The sequence below is a fragment of the Nerophis ophidion genome, linkage group LG29 (genome assembly GCF_033978795.1).
Source record: "Nerophis ophidion isolate RoL-2023_Sa linkage group LG29, RoL_Noph_v1.0, whole genome shotgun sequence".
Lineage (NCBI taxonomy): Eukaryota > Metazoa > Chordata > Actinopteri > Syngnathiformes > Syngnathidae > Nerophis > Nerophis ophidion.
Genome location: NC_084639.1, coordinates 19,837,655 through 19,854,097, shown reverse-complemented (window position 1 = coordinate 19,854,097; position 16,443 = coordinate 19,837,655). Strand labels below are relative to the sequence as shown.

General features: G+C 31.7%; 1 protein-coding gene across 1 annotated transcript in view; it reads left to right on the top strand.

Moving 5' to 3' along the window:
- Positions 1-3,075: 3,075 nt before the first annotated feature.
- mtnr1al (melatonin receptor type 1A like) overlaps positions 3,076-16,443 on the top strand; it is a 31,145-nt gene continuing 17,777 nt past the window's right edge. Inside the window, exon 1 of the mRNA XM_061891643.1 lies at positions 3,076-3,382. Coding sequence (XP_061747627.1) covers positions 3,076-3,382 — 307 coding nt within the window. The remainder of the gene's footprint in view (positions 3,383-16,443) is intronic.

Genomic DNA, 16,443 nt, shown 5'->3' with positions numbered 1-16,443 from the left:
TACTGTAGTCATCACTGTTACTATTAATTGTTGTATTATTATTATTATTCCGCCCGATTGTAGCTGAGATAGGCGCCAGCGCCCCCCGCGACCCCGAAAGGGAATAAGCGGTAGCAAATGGATGGATGGATGGATATTATTATTATCAATATTATCATTTGTATTACCATCACTACTATTATTATTAATACAATAACCATTATTATTATATTATTATTAATAATATTATTTTAATTAATATTATTACTATTATAATTATTATTATTATTATTAGTAGTAGTAGTATTACTATAATTGTTATTATTACCATCACTATTATTATTATTATTGTTATTATAGCCATTATTATTATTACTATTAATATGGTTATTAATAAGAGTATTCATATCATTAATATTTACATTATTACTACTATAATTATTAGTATTACTATTATAATAATTATTATTATTATTATTATTACTATAATTGCTTTATTACTATTATCAATATTATTATTACTATTATTACCATTATTATTATTATTACTATAACTGTTTTTATTACTATTATCAATATTATTATTACTGTTATTATTATTATTATTATTATTATTACTATACCACACAACTGTGTTCTCTTCAGTGCATCAAAATGTTCATAAAGATCAATATTAAAACAATCACTTCTATTAATGTGCACAGTTGCAATGATTTTGTAGAAAACAACGTTTTACTTTCTCACTTGTTCATTTTTTTTAATAATTTTATTTGCCTGACTCGTCCGACAAAGTTTGTCAAAGGTTTTATTCGTCGTTTTTATGAAGAAAATAAGCTGATTATGGCAACATTTATCATTAACATTGATATAAAATGTCCGATCTTTGGATTCAAAATTCCAGGTATAAAATAACAATGTTTTTTTTCTTTTCAAGCCTACAAGTTATGTGTTTATTTTAAAAAGTTGATAAATTAACATTTTATGTGACATACTTTTTAAAGTTGTTTAATGAGCAACTTACATCCAAATTCCTGAACATCTGAAATGTTTTGTTGTTTTAAATAAACAACTTTTTCTCTTAACTTAACATCGGAATTGTTATAACCAACACATATTTTTTGTCCTGTGTTATGATTCCTGGTGAAACTTTTGGACTTTGTTCATTTTTCGTGTTGGGTGGTTACTTAAAACAATTCAAATTAACTTTTTTATTTTGAATGGACTTTGGCGACTCATTGGCGCCCCTAGTGGCCATCGAGCCAACGACAAGTTGACGCAGAAGTTTTAAATGTGGAGAAGACATGTCGGTGGTGCGCGTGCGTCAGCCGCCGTGCACGTGCACGCGGCAGAAGAGCATAGGTGAACACAGAGTGATGAAGATGATGGTCAGCATCCAGATGAGGAAGAGGCTGGAGAGGGTGTGCGCGCACGTGCACGCGCACACTCATTGCGGGCGGGAGGAGAGAGAGAGAAAGAGAGAGAGAGAGAGAGAGAGAGAGGCGGGGGGAAGCAGGGAAAAAGAGAGACAGAGCTAGAAAGTGAAAAAGACACAAAGAGAAAGAAAAATACAGAGGAGATAGACAGAGAGAGTGAGAGAGAAAGGAGGGGATAAAGGGAGAAAAAAGAAAAGAAGAGAGAGAGGGTCAGAGCGAGAGAGAGAAAGAGGACGAAAGTGAATCAGAGAGGGAGATAGAAAGAGAGAAAGAAAAAGAGAGAAAGAGAAATAAACAAGATGAAAAAGAGAAAGAAAGAGAGAGACAGAGAGAGTGAAAGAGTAAAATAAAGTCAACAAGAGAGAGAGAGAGAAAGAGAGAGTGGGGCAAGAATCAGAGAGAGAGAGAGAGAGAGAAATAGAGAGAGAAATAGAGAGCAAGAGAGATAGAGAGAGAGAGAGAGAGAGAGAGAGAGAGAGGGGGGGAGAGAGAGAAGGGGAGAAAGAGACAGAGAGAGTGAGAGAGAGAGTGGGGGAAGAAAGAGTGAGAGAGAGAGAGAGACAGAGACAGAGAGAGGAAAGAGAGAGTGGGGTAAGAAAGAAAGTGCAACAGAGAGAGAGGGGAAGAGAGAGAAATAGAGAGCATGAGAGAGGGAGAGAGAGAGAGAAAGAGAAAGAGAGAGAGAGAGAAGGGGAGAAAGAGACAGAGAGAGTGAGAGAGAGAGTGGGGGAAGAAAGACTGAGAGAGAGAGAGAAGGGGAGAAAGAGACAGAGAGAGGAAAGAGAGAGTGGGGTAAGAAAGAAAGTGCGACGGAGAGAGAGAGAGAGGAAGAGAGAGAGAAATAGAGAGAAAGAAAGAGAGAGAGAAGAGAGAGAGAGACAGAGAGAGTGAGAGAGAGAGTGGGGGGAGAAAGAGTGTGAGAGAGAGAGAAGGGGAGAAAGAGACAGAGAGAGTGAGAGAGAGTGAGGGAAGAAAGAGTGAGAGAGAGAGAGAGAAGGGGAGAAAGAGACAGAGAGGAAAGAGAGAGTGGGGTAAGAAAGAGAGTGCGATGGAGAGAGAGAAAGGAAGAGAGAGAGTGCGCTAAAGGGAGAGAGAAAGAGAGAGAGAGAAAGAAGGTTAAATAAAGAGAGGGAGATAGAAAGAGAGAAAGAAAGAGAGGGACAGAGAGAGTGAAAGAGTGAATTAAAGTAGTCAACAAGAGAGAGAGAAAGAGAGAGTGTGGCAAGAAACAGAGGGAGAGAGAGGGAGAGAGGGGGAGAGAGAGAGAGAGAGAGAGAGAGAGAAAGGGAGAAATACAGTGAGAGAGAGTGGGGGAAGAAAGAGTGAGAGAAAGAGAGAGAGAGAGAGAGAGAGAGAGAGAGAGAGAGAGAGAGAGAGAGAGAGAGAGAGAGAGAGAGAGAGAGAGAGAGAGAGAGAGAGAAAGAGAGAGGCGGGAAGCTAAAAGGCGGCTCTCACTTTCCACGTGCACGTGTGGCGGGAAACACCTTCGCGCGAAATGCGAGCGCCAAAGTCCTCCTCGGAGGCGGGAGTGAGTGATGTGAGAGCCGGGACTCGCACCGGTGAATCCCGCACGCCCACCACCAACACCTCCACCATCACCACCACCAACACCACCAATACCGCCACCAACACCCCCACCATGTGCCAGCAGCGGCGGTGAAAGATGGCGCGCAGACACGGCGACTGGTCCACGGGACACGGAGACCCCATGAGACTGGTGGTGGACCCCCGGCACCTCCCGCAACTCATGCCGCTGGAGGAGCCGCAGCCCGCCGCGCTGGGGCCCACCCTGGGGCCGCGCAACTCCACGCCGGCTGGGGGCGAGGGGACGCCCGGGCCGCAGCAGCACTCTTTCCCCTGGGCGGTGACGCTGCTGGCCGGTGTGCTCATCACCACCATCGTGGTGGACCTGGTGGGGAACATGCTCGTCATCTTGTCCGTCTTCAGGAACAGGAAACTCAGGAAAACTGGTAATACTACTACTACTACTACTACTAAATATACTACTACTACTTTGACTATACTACTTCTACTACTACTACTACTAAATATACTACTACTACTTTGACTATACTACTTCTACTACTACTACTACTAATAATAATAATAACCAAACTGGTAATACTACTTCTACTACTACTACTAAATATACTTCTACTTTTACTATACTACTTCTACTACTACTACTACTACTAACAATACTACTACTTTTACTATACTACTTCTACTACTACTACTACTAACAATACTACTACTTTTACTATACTACTTCACTACTACTACTACTACTACTACTACTAACAATACTACTACTTTTACTATACTACTTCTACTACTACTACTACTACTACTACTAACAACAATACTACTACTTTTACTATACTACTACTTTTACTATACTACTACTACTAACAACAATACTACTACTTTTACTATACTACTTCTACTACTACTACTACTACTACTACTACTAACAACAATACTACTACTTTTACTATACTACTACTTTTACTATACTACTACTACTAACAATACTAGTACTTTTACTATACTACTTCTACTACAACTACTAAATATACTACTACTTTTACTATACTACTTCTACTACTACTAACAATACTACTACTTTTACTATACTACTTCTACTACTACTACTACTACCACTAACAACAATACTACTACTTTTCTATACTACTACTTTTACTATACTACTACTACTAACAATACTAGTACTTTTACTATACTACTTCTACTACTACTACTACTACTACTAACAAAACAATACTACTACTTTTACTATACTACTACTAACAATACTACTACTTTTACTATACTACTACTAACAATACTAGTACTTTTACCATACTACTTCCACTACTACTACTACTACTACTAAATATACTACTACTTTTACTATATTACTTCTACTACTACTTCTACTACTACTACTACTACTAACAATACTACTACTTTTACCATACTACTTCTACTACTACTACTACTAACAATACTACTACTTTTACCATACTACTTCTACTACTACTAAATATACTACTACTTTTACTATACTACTTCTACTACTACTACTACTACTACTACTACTACTACTACTAAATATACTACTACTTTTACTATACTACTTCTCCTACTACTACTACTACTACTACTACTAACAATACTACTACTTTTACTGTACTACTTCTACTACTACTACTACTACTACTAACAACAATACTACTACTTTTACTATACAACTACTACTAACAATACTAGTACTTTTACCATACTACTACCACTAAATATACTACTACTTTTACTATACTACTTCTACTACTACTACTACTAACAATACTACTACTTTTACCATACTACTTCTACTACTACTACTACTAAATATACTACTACTTTTACTATACTACTTCTACTACTACTACTACTACTAAGAACACTACTACTTTTACTATACTACTTCTACTACTACTACTTCTACTACTACTACTTTTACTATACTACTTCTACTACAACAACTACTACTAATAATAATAACAAAACAACTAATAACACCAATACTAAAAATACTACTACAGCAACTACTATTACTACTACTACTACTAATAATAATAATAACAATACTAACAATACTACTACTAATACAAACAATACTACTACTACTACTACTATTACAACTAATACTAATAAGACTAATACTACTATCAATATTAATACTACTACTATTACTACTTCTACTAATACCACTATTAATATTAATACTACTATTACTATGACTAATGTTAATTTTATTACCACTACAAATACAATACTAATAAAAAAAATACTAACAATACTACTATTATGGCTATACAATTATACCAATACTGTTATTACTAGTAATACTAGTACTTCAACTATGGCAACTATCACTATTGATACTAATATTCCTATTACTACTACAACTAATACTAATTTACTACTTTTAATACTAATAGTAATGCTGATACTACTAAAAAATAATATAACCAGTAATACTACTACTATTATTACTACTAATAACAATAATACTAGTATTACTACTACAAATACTACTACTATTACTACCTATTATTACTACTACTACAGTTAGTATTACTACTACTGTTATTCATACTAATACTACTATTACTATGACTACTACTCCTAATGCAACTACTAATACCACTATTACTACTAGTACTATTATTATTACTACTACATCTACTATTACTACTACAACTAGTACTTCTACTAAGACGACTATCACTATTGATACTAATTTTCCTATTACGACTAATACTAATATACTACTTTTGATACTAATAGTAATGCTATACTACTAAAAAAATAATATAACCAGTAATACTAGTACTACTACTATTACTAATAACAATAATACTACTATTTCTACTACTAATACTGCTACGATTACTACCTGTTATTACTACTACTACAGTTAGTATTACTACTACTGCTATTCATACTAATACTACTATTACTATGACTAATACTATTGCTACTACTTCTAATGCAACTACTAATACCACTATTACTACTAGTACTATTATTACTATTATTATTTCTACCTTTTAATAGTACTACTACAACGACGACTACTACTACTACTATTATTACTACTACATCTACTATTACTACTACATTTAGTACTTCTGCTAAGACAACTCTCACTATTGATACTAATATTCCTATTACGACTAATAATAAAATACTACTTTTAATACTAATAGTAATGCTACTACTACTAAAAAAAATATGACCAGTTATACTACTACTACTACTACTACTACTATTACTAGTAATAGTAGTAACAGTAGTAATAGTATAATAATACCACTATTACTACTAGTACTATTATTACTATTATTGTTTCTACCTTTTAATAGTGCTACTATAAGTACTACTACTACTACTATTATTACTACAACTACTATTACTACTACTATTACTGCTATTATTAGGACTATTTCCAATAGTACTATTTCTACTGCTACTACGACTACTATTACTATTTATTGCTAGTATGACTTTATTGGTGTACTTGATGTATTTGACCAAGTTGACACAAGGTTGAGGTCAGCAGGCACAGATTGTAGATTTTTTTTATTGTGTCAGTCCTAACGTGTCAGTCATATTGGGTCAGTCATATCGTGTCAGTCCAATCGTGTCAGTCGTAATGTGTCAGTCTTAGCGTGTTAGTCCTATCGTCAGTCGTATCGCATCAGTCCTGACGTGTCAGTCCTATCGTGTCAGTCCTGAGGTGTTAGTCCAAACGTGTCAATCATATTGTGTCAGTCCTAACACGTCAGTCATATTGTGTCAGTCCTATAGTGTCAGTCCTGGGGTGTTAGTCCTATCGTGTCAGTCCTATATCGTCAGTCGTAACGTGTCAGTCATATTGTGTCAGTCCTATAGTTTCAGTCCTTGTGTGTTAGTCCTATCGTGTTAGTCCTATCGCGTCAGTCCTAACGTGTCAGTCATATTGTGTCAGTCCTATAGTTTCAGTCCTTGTGTGTTAGTCCTATCGTGTTAGTCCTATCGCGTCAGTCCTAGCGCGTCAGTCCTATCGTGTCAGTCCTAGAGTGTCAGTCCTATCGTGTCTGCCCTATCATGTCAGTCCTGGCATATTGGTCCTAGTGTGTCTGTCCTAACGTGTCAGTCCAATCGTGTCGGTCCTAACGTGTCAGTCCTAGTGTGTCGGTCCTAGCGTGTCGGTCCTGGCGTATCGGTCCTAGTGTGTCTTTCCTAATGTGTCGGTCCTAGCGTGTCGGTCCTAACGTCTCAGCCCTAGCGTGTCGGTCCTAGCGTGTCGGTCCTAGCGTGTCAGTCCTATCGTGTCAATCCTATTGTGTCAGTCCTATGAAATGACATGATGTAGCTAAGACGTGATGTTGCTATGACATGTTGTCGCTAAGACATGATGTAGCTAAGACATGATGTAGCTAAGACATGATGTTGCTAAGACATGATGTAGCTATGACATGATGTAGCTAAGACATGATGTAGCTATGACATGATGTAGCTATGACATGATGTAGTTATGACATGATGTAGCTAAGACATGATGTAGCTAAGACATGATGTAGCTAAGACGTGATGTAGCTAAGACATGATGTAGTAAAGACGTGATGTAGCTAAGACATGATGTAGCTAAGACATGATGTAGCTAAGACATGATGTAGCTAAGACATGATGTAGCTAAGACATGATGTTGCTAAGACATGATGTAGCTATGACATGATGTAGCTAAGACATGATGTAGCTATGACATGATGTAGCTATGACATGATGTAGTTATGACATGATGTAGCTAAGACATGATGTAGCTAAGACGTGACGTAGCTAAGACGTGACGTAGCTAAGACATGATGTAGTAAAGACGTGATGTAGCTAAGACATGATGTAGCTAAGACATGATGTAGCTAAGACATGATGTAGCTAATACATGATGTAGCTAAGACATGATGTAGCTAAGACATGATGTAGCTAAGACATGATGTAGCTAATACATGATGTAGCTAAGACATGATGTAGCTAAGACATGATGTAGCCAAGACATGATGTAGCTAAGACATGATGTAGCTATGACATGATGTAGGTAAGACAAGATGTAGCTAAGACAAGATGTAGCTAAGACATGATGTAACTAAGACATGATGTAGCTATGACATGATGTAGCTAAGACATGATGTAGCTAAGACATGATGTAGCTAAGACATGATGTAGTTAAGACATGATGTAGCTAAGAAATTATCTAGCTATGACATGATGTAGCTAAGACATGATGTAGCTAAGACATGATGTAGCTATGACATGATGTAGCTAAGACATGATGTAGTTAAGACATGATGTAGTTAAGACGTGATGTAGCTAAGACATGATGTAGTCAAGACATGATGTAGCTAAATGTAGCTAAGACATGATGTAGTCAAGACATGATGTAGCTATGAAATGATGTAGAAAAGACATGATGTAGCTATGACATGATGTAGCTAAGACACGATGTAGCTAAGACATGATGTAGCTATGAAATGTAGAAAAGACATGATGTAGCTATGACATGATGTAGTTAAGACATGATGTAGCTAATACATGATGTAGCTAAGACATGACGTAGTTAAGACATGATGTAGTTAAGACGTGATGTAGCTATGACTTGATGTAGTTAAGACATGATGTAGCTAAGACATGATGTAGCTAATACATGATGTAGCTAAGACATGATGTTGCTAAGACATGATGTAAGTATGACATGATGTAAGTATGACATGATGTAGCTAAGACATGATGTAGCTAATACATGATGTAGCTAAGACATGATGTAGCTAAGACATGATGTAGTTAAGACATGATGTAGCTAAGAAATTATGTAGCTAAGACATGATGTAGCTAAGACATGATGTAGCTATGACATGATGTAGCTAAGACATGATGTAGCTAAGACACGATGTAGCTAAGACATGATGTAGTTAAGATATGATGTAGCTAAGACATGATGTAGCTAAGACATGATGTAGCTAAGACATGATGTAGCTAAGACATGATGTAGTTAAGACGTGACGTAGCTAAGACATGATGTAGCTAAGACATGATGTAGCTAAGACATGATGTAGCTAAGACGTGATGTAGCTATGACATGATGTAGCTAAGACATGATGTAGCTATGACATGATGTAGTTAAGACATGATGTAGTTAAGACATGATGTAGTTAAGACATGATGTAGCTATGACATGATGTAGCTAAGACATGATATAGTTAAGACATGATGTAGCTAAGACATGATGTATTTAAGACGGGATTTAGCTATGACATGATGTAGCTAAGACATGATGTAGTTAAGACATGATGTAGCTAAGACATGATGTAGTTAAGACATGATGTAGTTAAGACGTGATGTAGCTAAGACATGATGTAGTCAAGACATGATGTAGCTATGAAATGATGTAGAAAAGACATGATGTAGCTATGACATGATGTAGCTAAGACACGATGTAGCTAAGACATGATGTAGCTATGAAATGTAGAAAAGACATGATGTAGCTATGACATGATGTAGTTAAGACATGATGTAGCTAATACATGATGTAGCTAAGACATGACGTAGTTAAGACATGATGTAGTTAAGACGTGATGTAGCTATGACTTGATGTAGTTAAGACATGATGTAGCTAAGACATGATGTAGCTAATACATGATGTAGCTAAGACATGATGTTGCTAAGACATGATGTAAGTATGACATGATGTAAGTATGACATGATGTAGCTAAGACATGATGTAGCTAATACATGATGTAGCTAAGACATGATGTAGCTAAGACATGATGTAGTTAAGACATGATGTAGCTAAGAAATTATGTAGCTAAGACATGATGTAGCTAAGACATGATGTAGCTATGACATGATGTAGCTAAGACATGATGTAGCTAAGACACGATGTAGCTAAGACATGATGTAGTTAAGATATGATGTAGCTAAGACATGATGTAGCTAAGACATGATGTAGCTAAGACATGATGTAGCTAAGACATGATGTAGTTAAGACGTGACGTAGCTAAGACATGATGTAGCTAAGACATGATGTAGCTAAGACATGATGTAGCTAAGACGTGATGTAGCTATGACATGATGTAGCTAAGACATGATGTAGCTATGACATGATGTAGTTAAGACATGATGTAGTTAAGACATGATGTAGTTAAGACATGATGTAGCTATGACATGATGTAGCTAAGACATGATATAGTTAAGACATGATGTAGCTAAGACATGATGTATTTAAGACGGGATTTAGCTATGACATGATGTAGCTAAGACATGATGTAGTTAAGACGTGATGTAGCTAAGACATGATGTCGCTAAGAAATGATGTCGCTAAGACATGATGTAACTAAAACATTATGTGGTGATATCTACTCTTAGCAAATTCGGAAAGAAGTTGACTTTGTTGGCTAAAAGTCTCATTGTGCTTAATTAGAAGGCTGCAGCGCCCCCTTGCTACACCTGCTGGTATAACAATGTTTTTCACTTCCTTAAATTGGAGAAAATCAAGGTTGTTTTGTGAAGTCTGAGGTGCTTTCCTAAAATATGTGAAAGAGACTCACCTCAAATTTAACCCTGACTAAAAAATGATTGAAAGGCAGAAGATTGATCAACCTTTTGAGATATGATTAATTGTTTCTCGACTGTGTTCGTCAAAAATCTAATTAACAAAAGTTTTTTTTAAAAAGCCATGTTTAAATAATATTTTATATATGTTAACTCGAGTTGTTGTGTAGCCAGCTTAGCCTTCTAAAGTTAGACAATAGCTTCACTGTCAATTAAAGTATTTTTATTTTATTTTTTTGCTGGGTCAGCGTGGGGGGGTGGTGGGCACGGTGAGGAGGGGTTCATTTGCATATAACAACTCCGCCCCCTCAAAATGAACCGTCTTAAAAGGAAGCAACACAATGACTTGCAAACAGGTCTGCAGAGCAACATCTATTCACAAGTTTTTAGTAAAAAAGTGTTCTGTAAAATACCAAAAAAAGTGTTTTAAATTTGGGGAAGGAAAATGACAATATGACATTTTTAATAAAACTATTCAACACTAAACATTACGGCCATAAGTGAAGAAAAGTCCACAAATTAGTTGCACCGTTTAAAAGCCGCAGGATTCAAAGCGTATGAAAAAACAGGCAGCTTACAATACGTTTTTTTAACTGTAATAATATTATAATAAAATTATGTATTTTTAACTTTATTGTTGATACATTTTTGGGGGGGTTAAACATTGTGGTTTTACTTACAATTCATTTTTATATAAAAAAAAATGTTTGTGGTTGCAAATGTTATTTTTTTTGGTGCAAATTGTATTTTGTAGTTTACAAATATTTTTGGGCAGATATTTTTGTTGTACAATTATTAGTTTACAAATATTTATATTTGGTTTCAAATTTTTATTGTGTTTTTTTTTGGGTGACACCGTTTTTGGGGGTTAAAAATGTAGGTTTGAGCTACAAATTGTTTTTTACTACCTTAATTTTTTTTGTTATGAAGTTTTTTTTTGTTACAAATTGTATTTTTGGAAAAATGTTTCTTTTCAGTTAAAAATCTTGTTTTTGGTTATGAATGTTTTTGTTTTGTAATTATTATTTGTAGTTTACACATATTTTTGGCGGTGACAACTCTAAAAATATGTTTCATTATACAATTATTAGTTGACAAATATTTATTTTTGGTCTCAAAACTTTATTTAATTTTTTTGGCAGAGGGTTAAAAACTGTTTTGGGTCACAAATCATTTTTATTTTCAACATTTTATTTTCTGGTTAAAACTGTTTTTTTTTGTTACAAATTTTCTTTTTGGCCAAATTTTTATTTTCAGTTAAAAATCGTGTTTTTGGTCACAAACTTTTTTTTATTTTTGTATTGTTATTTGTAGTTTACAAATTTTTTTGCCGGTGACAACTCTAAAAATATTTTTTTTTACAGATATTTTCTCATGGTACAATTAGTAGTTGACAAATATTTATTTTTGGTTTCAAAACTTTATTTAATTTTTGGGGCAGAGGGTTAAAAACTGTTTTTGGTCACGAATCGTTTTTATTTTCAACATTTTATTTTCTGGTTAAAACTGTTTTTTTTTTGTTAGAAATTTTCTTTTTGGCCAAATTTTTATTTTCAGTTAAAAATCGTGTTTTTGGTCACAAACGTTTTTTTATTTTTTTATTATTATTTGTAGTTTACAACTATTTTTGGCGGAGACAACTCTAAAAATATATTTTTTTACAGATCTATTTTCATGGTACAATTAATTAGTAGTTGACAAATATTTATTTTTGGTTTCAAAACTTCATTAAATGTTTTTGGCAGAGGGTTAAAAACTGTTCTTGGTCACGAATCGTTTTTATTTTCAACATTTTATTTTCTGGTTAAAACTGTTTTGTTTTGTTACAAATGTTCTTTTTGGCCAAATTTATATTTTCAGTTAAAAATCGTGTTTTTGGTCACAAACATTTTTTTATTTTTTTATTATTATTTGTAGTTTACAACTATTTTTGGCGGACACAACCCTGAAAATATATTTTTTTACAGATTTTTTTTCATGGTACAATGAATTAGTAGTTGACAAATATTTATTTTTGGTTTCAAAACTTTATTTAATTTTTTTGGCCCAGGGTTAAAAACTGTTTTTGGTCACAAATGGTTTTTATTTTCAACATTTTATTTTCTGGTTAAAAATGTTTTTTTTCTATAAAAAAAAATTTTTTGGGGCCAAATTTTTATTTTCAGTTAAAAATCGTGTTTTTGGTCACAAACGTTTTTTTATTTTTTGTTTCAATTCTTTAGTTTACAACATTTTATTGGAGAAATACACTTTTTTATTTTTTTTTTCACAGATATTTTTTGCGGTACAAGTTAGTAGTTTACAACTATTTATTTTTTTGGTTTCATATTTGTATTTATTTTGTTTGGTGAAACATTTTTGTAGGGTTAAAAATTATGTTTTTTATCGTTTTTGCTCCCAACATTTTTTTTTTTGGTTACAAATGTTTTTTTGGGTTGAAAAACTTTTTTGTAATTTACAAATACTTTTGCAGTGAAAACTTAAAAAAAATAAAAATATATAGATCTTTTTTCATGGTACAATTAGTAGTTGACAAATATTTATTTTTTGTTTTAAATCTTAAATTTTTTGGGGGAGGGGGGTTGGGGTTAAAATTGTGTTTTTAGTTACAAATCGTTTTTATTTTAAACATTTTATTTTTTGGTTAAGATTCTTTTTTTTGTTACAAATTTTCTATTTTCTTTTTGGCAACATTTTTCTTTTCAGTTCTTTTAGTTTTGGTTACGAATGTTTTTTTTTGTTTAAAATCTTTAGTTTACAACATTTTTTGTCGCGATAAAAGTTTCCATTTTTTTTAGAATTTTTTTTTGTAGTACAAATTAGTAGTTTACAAATATTTATTGTTTTGGTTTCAAATTTGTATTTATTTTTTTGGTGACACATTTTTGGGGGTGTTAAAAATTGTGGTTTTAGTTACAAATCGTTTTTATTTTTAACATTTAATTTTTTTGGTAAAATTGTTTTTGGTTACAAATTTTCTTTTTGGCAACATTTTTCTTTTCAGTTCTTTTAGTTTTGGTTACAAATGTTTTTTTTGTTTGTTTGTTTGTTTAAAATCTTTAGTTTACAACATTTTTTGTCGCGATAAATGTTTCCATTTTTTTTAGATATTTTTTTGTAGTACAAATAAGTAGTTTACAAATATTTATTGTTTTGGTTTCAAATTTGTATTTATTTTTTGGGTGACACATTTTTGGGGGTGTTAAAAATTGTGGTTTTAGTTACAAATCGTTTTTATTTTCAATATTTTATTTTTTGATTAGGATTGTTTTTTGTTACAAATTTTCTGTTCGGCAAAATTTTTTTCAGTCAAAAATCGTGTTTTTGGTTACAAATGTTTTTGTTTTGTCTTTTGGTTTGAATGATTTAGTGTACAACATTTTTGTAGCGATACATTGAAAAAAAAAATTACAGACTTTTTTGTGGTACGAATTAGTAGTTTACAAATATACATTTTTTGGTTTTAAATATGTATTTATTTTTGAGGGGTGACACATTTTTAGGGGTGTTAAAATTGTGGTTTTAGTTAGAAATCGTGTTTATTTTCAATATTTTATTTTTTGATTAGGATTGTTTTTTGTTACAAATTTTCTTTTTGGCAACATTTTTTTTTCAGTTAAAAATCGTGATTTTTGTCACAAATGTGTTATTTTTAAAAAAATTTGTTATATGCTTTAGTGTCCAAATTTTTTTTTTGCGATAAATTGAATCAAAAAAATGTCAGACTTTTTTGTGGTACAAATTAGTAGTTCACAAATATAAATTTTCTGGTTTTAAATTTGTATTTATTTATTTTTTTGGTGACAAATTTTTGGGGGTGTTAAAAATTGTGGTTTTAGTTACAAATCGTTTTTATTTTCAATATTTTATTTTTTGATTAAGATTGTTTTTTTGTTAGAAATTTTCTGTTCGGCAACATTTCTTTCAGTTAAACATCGTGTTTTTGGTTACAAATGTTTATTTTTATTTTTTTTTGTTTAAATTATTTAGTGTACAACATTTTTGTGGCGATACATTGAAAAAAAAATTACAGACTTTTTTGTGGTACAAATTAGTAGTTCACAAATATAAATTTTCTGGTTTTAAATTTGTATTTATTTATTTTTTTGGTGACACATTTTTGGGGGTGTTAAAAATTGTGGTTTTAGTTACAAATCGTTTTTATTTTCAATATTTTATTTTATGATTAAGATTGTTTTTTGTTACAAATTTTCTGTTCGGCAACATTTTTTTCAGTTAAAAATCGTGTTTTTGGTTACAAATGTTTTTGTTTTGTGTTTTGGTTTGAAACATTTAGTGTACAACATTTTTGTAGCGATAAATTGAAAAAAAAAATTACAGACTTTTTTGTGGTACGAATTAGTAGTTTACAAATATACATTTTTTGGTTTTAAATTTGTATTTATTTACTTTTTTGGTGACACATTTTTGGGGGTGTTAAAAATTGTGGTTTTAGTTACAAATCGTTTTTATTTTCAATATTTTATTTTTTGATTAGGATTGTTTTTGTTACAAATTTTCTTTTTGGCAACAGTTTTTTTTTCAGTTAAAAATCGTGTTTTTTGTTACAAATGTTTTTTTTTTCTTTTTTTAATGCTTTAATGTACAAAATTTTTGTAGCGATACATTGAAAAAAAAACAATGTACAAACTTTTTTGTGGTACGAATTAGTAGTTTACAAATATAAATTTTAATGGTTTTAAATTTGTATTTTTTTTTTTTTTTGGTGACACATTTTTGAGAGTGTTAAAAATTGTCGTTTTAGTTACAAATCGTTTTCATTTTCAATGTTTTATTTTTTGATTAAGATTGTTTTTGTTACAATTTTTCTTTTTAGCAACACTTTTTTTTTCAGTTAAAAATCGTGTTTTTTGTCACAAATGTGTTATTTTTAAAAATATTTGTTATATACTTTAGTGTCCAAATTTTTTTTAGCGATAAATTGAATCAAAAAAATTACAGACTTTTTTGTGGTACGAATTAGTAGTTTACAAATATTAATTTTTGGGTCTCAAATTAGCATTTTTTTTTTTTTTTTGGTGACATTTTTGGGGGTGTTAAAAATTGTGGTTTTAGTTACAAATCGTTTTTATTTTCAATATTTAATTTTTTGATTAGGATTGTTTTTTGTTACAAATGTTCTTTTTGGCGATATTTTTATTTTCAGTTAAAAATCGTGTTTTTTGTTACAAATATGTCTTTTTTTATGCTTTAGTGTACATTTTTGTAGCGATAAATTGAAAAAAAAATTACAGACTTTTTTGTGGTACGAATTAGTAGTTTACAAATATACATTTTTTTCATTTTAAATTTGTGTTTTTTTTTTTTTTTTTTGGTGACACATTTTTGGGGGTGTTAAAAATTGTGGTTTTAGTTACGAATTGTTTTCATTTTCAATATTTAATTTTTTGATTAAGATTGTTTTTTGTTACAAATTTTCTGTTCGGCAACATTTTTTTTCAGTTAAAAATCGCGGTTTTTGTTACAAATGTGTTTTTTTTTTTCGTTTTTTTTTAATGCTGTAGTGTACAACATTTTTGTGGCGATACATTGAAAAAAATTTTACTAACTTTTTTGTGGTACGAATTAGTAGTTTACAAATATACATTTTTTGCTTTTAAATTTGTATTTTTATTTTTTTTGGTGACGCATTTTTGGGGGTGTTAAAAATTGTGGTTTTAGTTACAAATCGTTTTTTATTTTCAATATTTTATTTTTTGATTAAGAATTTTTTTTTGTTACAAATTTTCTGTTCGGCAAAATTTTTTTCAGTTAAAAATCGTGTTTTTGGTTACAAATGTTTTTTTGTTTTTTTTTGGTTTAAATTATTTAGTGTACAACATTTTTGTAGCGATACATTGAAAAAAAAATATTACAAACTTTTTTGTGGTATGAA